The sequence below is a fragment of the Physeter macrocephalus genome, chromosome 16 (assembly GCF_002837175.3).
Source record: "Physeter macrocephalus isolate SW-GA chromosome 16, ASM283717v5, whole genome shotgun sequence".
In the NCBI taxonomy this organism is placed as follows: domain Eukaryota; kingdom Metazoa; phylum Chordata; class Mammalia; order Artiodactyla; family Physeteridae; genus Physeter; species Physeter macrocephalus.
In genome coordinates, this window is record NC_041229.1 from 72,597,677 (window position 1) to 72,608,038 (window position 10,362).

A 10,362-nucleotide genomic window follows, 5' to 3' on the forward strand; every position below is an offset into this window, starting at 1 on the left:
GGGCATATACCCTGAGAAAACCATAATTCAAAAAGAGTCATGGGGCTTCCCTGGTGGCGCAGTGGTTAAGAATCCGTCTACCAATGCAGGGGACACAGGTTTGAGCCCTGGTCCGGGAAGATCCCACATGCCACCGAGCAACTAAGCCGGTGTGCCACAGCTACTGAGCCTGCGCTCTAGAGCCTCCGAGCCACAACTACTGAGCCCGCGTGCCACAACTACTGAAGCCCGTGCACCTAGAGCCCGTGCTCTGCAACAAGAGAAGCCACCACAATGAGAAGCCGGCGCACCACAACAAAGAGTAGCCCCTGCCCCCTGCAACTAGAGAAAGCCCGCGAGCAGCAACGAAGACCCAACGCAGCCAAAAAAAAAAAAAAAAAAAAAAAAAGTAAGTACTGGGAATGTAATGTACAACATGATAAATGTTATGAACACTGCTGTATGTTATATATGAAAGTTGTTAAGAGAGTAAACATCGCAACTTGATGAAAACTTAAGAATTTTCATCACAAGGAAAAAAATTTTTTTATTTCTCTATATCTATATAAGATGACGGATGTTCACTAAACATACTGAGGTAATCATTTCTTGATGTATGAAGTCAATCATTACGCTGTATACCTTAAACTTATATAGTGCTATATGTCAATTACATCTCAATAAAACCGGAAGAAAAAAAATAATAAAAGTCTTTATGTCTATGATAGCCTTCTGCCTCCTCTCTCCCCCACATACCTTTTTCCCTCACCAGAGCTTACTTCCTGGGGTAAAGGCAAAGTCAGTAATCCTGAATTTTACTTGTATTTGCTCTATTAAATGCTTATGCTCAAGTGTTTTTTCCCTCTGCCTGGGATGTCCATTCTGTTATGAATGGTTCACTCATCCTTTAATACCAAATTTGAACGTCATTTCTTTGATGACCTTCCCAAGTGTTCTTGTTCTCCTCTATAATCTCACGGCACCTTTATATTTCATTATTCTATAACAGGTATAGAATAGTGTAAATATCTATTTATTCCCTGTTTCCCTATTTGTGTATGTTCTTCCAGAGAAGGTACATCCTTTATTTACCTTTGTATCCCTAGCCCTTTTCCCCCCACGCATAGCAGGTACTATATAAAATCAATGGGTAGGTTACTGAAACACAGGTCTTAGCTAGTCAAAAGGAATAACTAACAAACAGAGCTGCTGTCCATAGTTGCTCATGAAGCTGAATGCTCCATTATCATTTTAAGTATTCCAGCAGAGGGTGGCTGACTAACAGAGACATAATCATCCATCATCAGCATTACAACCATAAATAGCTACTTTTGATATACCAGCCTCTGTGCTAAGTCCTTTATATACATTATTACAAATGAATTCTTCTTTGAGTTAGGTACTATTATCCAAATGTTACAGATGCCCATTGTCACAAAACTAATAGATTACAGAGGGAGAACTAAAACCCTACTCTGCCCTGACTGTAAAGCCTCTATCTTAGTCACTACACTATACAGCTTCCCATTGTCAGATAAGTTTGAGTAGGGTGGGAGCTGAACTAGGAGGCAGCTAAGATCCCTTTCTAGTTCTAAGATTCTCTGATTCTATGAAACAAACTCTTCCAGTGCACTGAGGCACTTATTTGTTGATATATCTTGGTAAGGAAGTAGGGGAAAAAAGCTGAGAATATTAGGCGCTGCTGCCAAATGAAGTTCAATTAGAATAGGAGGTGAAGTTTCTATATTATCATGAAAGTCACAAGAAAGCAAGTTTAATCACCTACAATTCTTTGGCAACTAAATGTGAATTAAAATGCATCTATGCTGGAAACATGAATCACATAAGACATTTACCTCTATAAGGCACAGGAATCGTTCCAGTGAGGTTCATCAGTTCCCTGGAACTGCCATCATTAAAAACTGAAAGGTAAGAATAATGAGTTAAACAAGCATTTTCACAGATACTCCCACGTAAGTTGTTCTTATGTTTCAGAAACAACAGTTAAAACACATTATTACCCTTGAAAGGGACTAACTTGTTAATGTTCATACATTTTGTCCAATAATAAAGTATCCTTTGTTGATTCACTTAGTGCGATCAGCTTTTGAGTGAGTAAAGATGCTATGAATTACTTGGAAAAATAAATGTTAATGCTACAGTCCCAATAAATATGAGCTCTGGATCCCCAAACAACATGATTATAAACTTACTTATAAATCACTATTAACTGACACCATATTAAATATTAACCTAATATTTTCAGATTTTTATTCCCACTCACTGTTATTCTCAATCCCAATGTAGTATCCCACAGTATGAAAAAGGAAAAAAGTTTTCACAGTCAAATACGGACATCTTCTTTTTAATTTTTATTTATTTATTATTTTTTTTTGTGGTACACGGGCCTCTCACCGTTGTGGCCTCTTGCTTTGCAGAGCGCAGGCCCCGGATGCGCAGGCTCAGTGGCCATGGCTCACAGGCCCAGCCGCTCCGCGGCATGTGGGATCTTCCCAGACCGGGGAACAAACCCGTGTCCCCTGCATTGGCAGGCGGACTCGCAACCACTGCGCCACCAGGGAAGCCCCGGACATCTTCTTTTAATACCAATATTTCTCACATCGCACAAGTTTTCCCACCTATAATTGATTGAATAACTAGGGCACATACTTTGTGTTACATGGACTGCTATTATCTGTAATAATGATTTGGAATTAACACTATATTACATAGAGGAAAGGCTGTAATGTGCAGTACAAGAACACAGAACTGTACTGTTGACCTCAGTTCTTTTACCTACTATTGACAATTATAAACTGTGCTGTAATTTATTCTGATTTCGTATTTTAAAAAGACCACTGTATTTAATTTTAGGGTTATATTTACTCTAAAAGCATGTTGATGACAATGGTTTAGACTTGGTCCAGCCTGTGTGGCTGTATATATAATATTTGTTCAATGATGTTGGAGTCTGTCAGTTTTGATCAACATTTATTCTTTCAGTATTCCGTAAAAACTATACACTTACCATAAAGTTCTAGCCTTTGTCACCTTATTCCCCCATTGAAGCCATTTATAAATTAACTCTAATTTTGGTAATATGAGTTTTTTTGCAGATCTAAATACCATAGTACAGTATGTGGACAGGAAGGAGAATTATGCCCTAGTTTGGGAGAGGACTTCTGGTTCATGACTTTGTTGTTCAGGAAATTCAGGATTGATTCCCCCCCTCTGCTGCCTCTCACCAGGCTCCTGTTTACAAAGCCCTGGAGGAGAGTGGAGTTTAGAGTGAGAGTCTCAGCTACAAAATTCAGCTCTTTGCCCTCATTGCCAAGGGCCTCACAAAGGGCAGGAGGCAGCATGGGTTTCCCTTGGCCCTGGCACATTTGGTGTTTACCAGGAGACGGGGTTGAAGAGATTATGTTAGGATTGGTGGGGCCAAAAAGACTGTTTAAAATAAAACAACAAAAAAAAAACCCTCTAAATATTGTCATTTTTTACTTAAATCACAACTTTATTTCATCTCAATAGAAGGTGGACACAAATTGTCACCTACCTACTCTACAGAAGTAAGGACAATAGTTTTTAAGTGTTTTCTTCATCTATAAAATGAAAAGGATAGTCCAGGATATAGTTTTACAAAATGTGTTTCTAAGAATATAAAGAGATGCTCTAGAGAGAAAAAAGGTTCACTAATTAACTTTAGAATATACTAAACAATGTATTATCTTCTCTCCCCCCTTGGTGAGGCATAATGACACATTAGCATATTAAAGGCTCTGAGAAATCTTGTTGCAAAGAAACCCATTTAATTTTGTTTAATCTATAAGTGCTCAAACTTAACCTCAGAATCCCCTCTACCCAGGCCCCCAAAGCAACATTCTTCACAACTATGTATACCATTTTGGGAAATGATGGACTAAACTATTTTTAACATCACCTCTAGTTCTAAATTTGCATTAGTTCTATGTTAGAGTAGTATATTAAAACTTAAAATAACTAAACAAATATAAGATGTTATTATTAGATCTTGTAATTTCCTATCTGTCACAACTTTTTTTAGGTGAAGGTTAGTCCTACAATGAAAAAAACCAACAAACTTAAAGGGAAAATGGGAAACCTACAATGATTAACAAAAAGAGTAAACTCAAAGTATAGTACTTGATATTTTTATTATATAAACTCACCATATGAATCCAATACAGGTTTGAGATCTTTGTATAAAGTAATAACACTGACAGTTTCACGTACAGTTAGGTCTCTGTATTTGTACTGAAAAGGAAAATTACAAATGAATTTAGTTTAAAACCAATGCACATATTTTACTGCTAGGTTAATTTTCTTAAAATCTTATTTTCTTTTTTTTTTTAAATCTTATTTTCTTAATAGCATTCTTCTTAAAAGTATAATGGTTCTGAATGATCATTAACATTAATTAAATAAAGACTGAAAGAACCTCAGTAGCTTTTTCTCCTGCCACCTATTCAAACTTTTACCTCCATTTTAGCTCTTTTTCCAACTTAAAAGGCCCTCCGCCAAATCAAATCTTAATCATTCTTAAAGACCTAGTTTACATCACTTTCCTTCTCAATGAATACTTTTCCAGACTTCCCTTTAGCCCAAAATGATCTCTCCCTCTCCAGCATTCATCGTCAATACTATTTTGCAATTTACCACGTGCCGTATTGTATTCTCATACCCCTGCCTTGTACCACTCCAGTCCAGGAAAACTAGGAACCTTGCTTACACACTCTTAGCAGATTAGGAAATCAGGAGATGGGGATCCCCATCTGTTCACAACACACTGAAGCTACCAGCTGACAAGCTCCATTCATGCACAAAGCTTTCAATCAGCTTTTAGTGCTTCTCTCTTAAAAAGGAACAGTCAGATTCCAAAAAGAAAGACTCCAAGAAACATGTCACAGATGGAAATGGAAAGAAGGAACTAAGAACAAAAATAATGCAAGGAGCAGAAGAAAACTTCAAAAAGAATTAGCATTAAAAATTTCAAAGAAAGAAGAAATGATATTGTATCCATGAATCAAGAACACTCAGAAAAGAAAGGACTCTTGGACATAAAAAAAAAGTGAGAGTAGAAATAAAACATCCAATAGAAGGATTAGAATATAAAGTCAAAGAAATCTCAGAAATCTCAGAGACCAGCACAAAAGACTGTGATAGACAATAAGGGAGAAAATACAAGAAAAATTAGGAAATAAATCCAGGTCTACTCAAAGGCATCTCTTCAGCAGTTCTTGACCTCTTTTGTCCTGAAGCACCAATTTTTCCATGCTATGGGATCAGTACTGTTACCACACACATATGCTTCTTACTCCTGTCTTATTCACACAAAAACATTCCTTACCTCCCTTCCCCTTCCACCTACAACCAAACTTCTCTCAGTTCCCCTTTACAGCAAAAACTCCTGCAAGGAGCTTCCTACTTTTGCTGTCAGTAATTGCTCTCTTCCTACTCTCTCCTCTTAAAGCTTTTTATTATGGAACATTTCAAAGGTAACCAAAAGTAGAACAGTATAATAAATCCCCTGCTTCAGCACTACACCCAGCTTCAACAATCAACTCATAGCCAATCTTATTTAATCTATAATCTCATTCACCTTTTCCTCCTCCTGTATTATTCTGAAGTAAATGGTAACATCATATCCTATTACCCATAAATATTTTAGTACGTATCTTTAAAAGATAAGAACTTTTAAAAAAGCCCACAATACGATTATCACACTAAAATAATCACTATTTCCTTATATCATAAAATATGCAGTCTCAGGTCATTTTTTGTTTGTTTGTTTGAATGGAGATCCAAATAAAGACCACATATTTTAATCTGTTAAAATGTCCTTTAGGCCTCTTTTAATCTACAGATTCTCTCCCAGCCCTCTTTTTTGATAATAGCTTTACTGAGATATAATTCACATACCATGTAATTCACACACTTAAAGTGACTTACGTAAGGCTCAGTGGCTGTTAGTACATTCAGAGTTGTACAACCGCCACCACAATCAATTTTAGAACATCTTCATCACCCTGTAGCAATCACCCACTCACTCCACCAGCAACATCCCCTTTCACCCTAGACAACTGCTAATCTACTTTGTTTCTATAAATTTGCCTATTCTGGACATTTCATATAAATGGAATTATATAGTCTGTGGTCATTTATGACTACCTTCTTTCACTTAGCAGGTTTTCAAGGTACATTCATGTTGCTGAATAATATTCCATTATATGGATACAACACATTTTATTTATCTTCTCATCAGTGGGCCCATTTCTATTTTAACTCCTTGAAACTTACTTGTTGAAGAAATCGGTTCATTTGTCCTATAAAAGCTCCCACAGTTTGGATTTTGCTAACTGCATCCCCTTGGTGTAGTTTAATATGTATGTTCCTATTCCCTTTGTATTTCTTGTGAATTAGTAGTTGGATCTGGAAGTTATGATCTTTTTCATGATTTTTTTCTAATTTTTACTTTTTTTTTCCTCCACTGTCTTCCCCTCTCTCTGGCAAGATCATTTCACAGATGACGGTGTTTTTCCGTCAAGTAGCATATGACATGTAGGTATCTCTCCGTGATGTTAAACACTGATGCTCAAAGACTAGATCCATTCTCTTCAAACCCACTCCAATCAGGGTTTTCCACTTTCACTGAAATTGCTCATTAACGTCACCAGTAACTGCCACACATGGCCATATGCAATGGCCAATCCTCAGTCTTCATCTTACTTAACCTATCACAGCAGCATTTGACCAAGTCAATTCCTTCCTCTTAACACATGTTCTTCACTTGATTTGCAGGACACCACTGCTTCTTTTTCTCCTCTCTGTGGCTACCCCTTCTCAGTGTCTTTGCTGGTTCTTTCTCTTCTCCTAACCTCTTATCTCAATAATATTGAGCCCCAGGGCTCAGTCCTTGGTCCTCTTCTTTATCTCAACTCACTCCTTTGGTGATCTCCATACATGGCTTAAAATAACATTTATACACTGATAACTCCCAAATTTAAAAATTCCAGTCTGAACCTCTTTCCTGAACTCCAGACATGTATACCCAATTACCAATTTGATATCTCCACTTGGATATCTAATGAATGTCAAATTTAACATGATCAAAACTGAACTCCTTATCTTCCCCCCAAAATCTATGCCTCTTACAGTCTTCCATGTCTGTATCCTTCTAGTTGCTCAGGACAAAAGCTTTGACATTATCCTGGATGCCTCTCTTTCCTACACATCCACAGCGAGTCTGTCGGAAAACCCTGTTAGCTCTACCTTCAAAAATATCCAGAACCTGATCACTCCTCACTACCTTCATAGCTACACTTAGGTTACTACAACTGCCTCCTTAGAGTTGTCTCTGCTTCCACTCTACTGAACCTCCTACAGTCTAGTCTCAGCACAGCAGCTAGAGCTATACTGTTAACAGATCAGGGCCTTCCCACCATACTCCAAGTACAAGCCAAAGTGTTTACTGTGGCCTGCAAGACCCTCCCAAATCTACCACCCCTTTATTCAGCACTGTTTCCCCTTGCTCACTCCAGTCCAGCCCCCTTAGCTGTTCCTCTATCATGCATGACAAGCTTCTGTCTCAGGGCCCTTGTGCTTGTTCTTCCTTCTTCCTGGAATGTTCTTACTCCAGATTGTTCCAGTTTGCCTCCTCACCTCTTTCAGGTCTTGCTCAAATAGACCTCAGGAAGGCCTTCCTTTACTATTCTATAAAATTGCAACCTATCCTATTCTCACGTTTGAGCACTCTATTACCCTTTCCTGCTTTACTTTTCTCCAAAGTACTTAACACCTTCTAACATGCTACTTAATGTACTTACTGAGTTGTTTGTTGCCTTCTAATAGAATTTAAATTCCACACTGTCTGTTCACTGTTGCATCCCTAGAATCTAAAACAGTGTGAAGTGCATTACAATTTTTAATGTGCCAGCTCTCTCCTACCTAGTTAGAGTGACTCCACCTCTAGGAATGCTGTAGATATAGCATGTAAGAATACAGGTAGTTGTCTGTATGAAAAATATAAAAGTTATCTGTGTAAAGCAAGATGGACCAATAGTATAAATATACCTCTCAACTGCAAAAACAATGACAGAGAGGTTGTTAAACTAAAAGCTGTATTTAACTTGGGAGCTAAAATAAATGCTCAAAGGAAAAAAATACCTGTAGTAATATATCAAAAGATAACATACTGTTCTATGTCAATTATACCTCAAAAAAGACAAAAGTCAAAGCAAGTGGCCCAAAGTAACATGTTGGGTGATGGAAGTCCCAGAATCAGATAAAGAGTAAAGGACCATCGCCCTAGCAATGTGTCCAAGGTCCTGGCTACCAATGCCTACACTGGACCACATCCAACTGAAAGGATAACACCTGAAGCTAGCCCTCCACCAGGAGGAAGAAATTCCACAAATTGCTTCTATTATCCTACTTACTATTCCTACCTATCTGTCTATTCACAGGCTGGAGAGAAAACATGCCGATACTCAGAACTGACATCACCACTTGTAAGAGACTCGGTTTTTCAGATATTGGGCCAAGAACCAAAAGAAAGACAGAATGCCCTCTCCCACCTCTTCCCTATGCCCTTTTTTGTTCTTAGGCTATGAAGAGGGTGGAGGGAAAAGACAGGTGGAGGTATAAAATATCTTCTAAAGATGTCCTGCCTCTGTCTTTGAAGGCAGGTTCCTCTACAGAAAGTTTAGGAAAACTAATTATGGTTTTAAAAATTCAAAACCAGTATTTGAACATTCCTGTCCTTGTATGTAAATACCTTCATACATATAAATTAAGGAATAAACCTTAAGGGCAATGTTATCAACTTTAAAGATAAAAAAAATGGTACGGAACAGATATTCTTCAGTTACATAGTATATAAAACAATGTACTTTAAAAAAAAAAGCAATATGTAAATGTTACAACATAGACCTCTGCCACAATCTTCTAGGGCTCCCTAAAACTTCCTCTACAATTAAGGATAATTACTTGATCGAAAGAAAATCAAATCAACTATACCTCAATTTTTTTTAAAAAGAAAGAAAATCAGAAGCCTAGAAGATATGATTAGAACAATCAAGAGAAGCTTTATTTTAAAAACCATCACTTTCTCTTTAGAGATTATTTGCTCTTCAATCAAAGACTATGGGGATGATTTTACTGGGGGAAAAAATATTTTTCAAAGGAATAAGTTCATACAGAATAGTGTATTTTAAAACTATTGAAAACTGTTTAAACTTCTTTGCTCCCTACCATTCTTGTTTTGACAAAAGTATCTAAAGCTAATCGTTTAACTGGAGAAGATTCTACACTCAACCATTTCACACACATCTTATTCCAATTAGCTTTGGTAAACAGAAAAAAAACAAAAAAAACACCCAGTTCACTCTGGTATCAGGTGACACATTTTAATTAGTTGTCAAAATAACTCACGGCTTTAAATACAAAATGCCTACCTGCTTTTATAAAAATGAAAAAAAAAATACACCGGTCTTGAACGGTGAAGATTAAAAATCAAAGCAAATAATTCCGCGTTATAAGTAGCATACAATTAAAGGTAGTCACTCTTAGCAAATCAAAGTCCCGGAAATGGTAATGGAATTCTATTTATTTCACCCGATGTAGTGAGGTACCGGTATTCTGGCTTCTCAGGACGTTTTTACTTATAACTGAGCCAATTCAACCAAAAGTTATGATCTCCCGTGGGTCGGCTATTGAGCTACGCAAACTGAAAAGGACACAATCTCCGGGGCCCGGGAGGGAAGGGAGAAGACGCACGAACCCTACACTGGGACACAAGTGGAAGAGTGCCCACGACCGAGTTTTAAGTACAACCCTCTCTTTGTGTTGATAAAAACTAAGACGAAAACTATACTGCCCCAAAGACTGCTCCAAACTCTCTCCCTGAAGAGAGGAGGGCGGGCGGCAGGTGGCAGACAGCCTCGGCTCCGCGCCTTTGTTGACCGTCGCCGCCCCACGCCGGCCCCGGCCCAGGATTCCGGCACCGGGCGACAGGCATCCCAGGGCTGGGGCGGCGGAGGCGGCCGGGCACTGCCCAGGGCTTCGGGCCCGCCCGGGTGGGCTCGCTGGGCTGGTGGGGAAGGCCCGGGCGGCGCGGAAGGGAGCGGTGGGTGCGCGCCGAGAGGCAAGCGCGCCGCGGCCTCACCTTGGACACCATTTTCTTGAGCTGGCTCTCCGACCCCGCCATGGCAGCCGCCTCCCGACACCCGTCCCCACAGGCAGAGGGTCAGCCGCTCCGGGGCTGCCCCAGGCTGCCACACACAGTCTCACACCGCGGAGCCGGCCCCCCCCCCCCCCCCCCCCCCCCCCCCCCCCCCACGGCCCCCCCCCCCCCCCACCCCCCCCCCC

At 39.3% G+C, this 10,362-nt stretch overlaps 1 protein-coding gene across 4 annotated transcripts in view; it reads right to left on the bottom strand.

The window, feature by feature from the left end:
• TSG101 (tumor susceptibility 101) overlaps positions 1–10,315 on the bottom strand; it is a 54,135-nt gene extending 43,820 nt beyond the window's left edge. For 3 of the 4 annotated variants that reach the window (XR_003683747.2, XM_028501644.1, XM_028501643.1), the window contains exons 1-3: positions 10,160–10,308; positions 4,167–4,251; positions 1,836–1,901 (exon numbers count right to left, since the gene is read on the bottom strand). Coding sequence is in view for 3 of the 4 variants with exons in the window: in XM_028501644.1 (XP_028357445.1) it covers positions 1,836–1,901; positions 4,167–4,251; positions 10,160–10,201 (193 nt within the window). In the remaining variant the exon portion in view is untranslated. Of the gene's footprint in view, positions 1–1,835; positions 1,902–4,166; positions 4,252–10,159 lie in introns of all 4 variants that reach the window. The other variant, XM_007104915.2, reaches the window with a different exon arrangement.
• Positions 10,316–10,362: the final 47 nt, after the last annotated feature.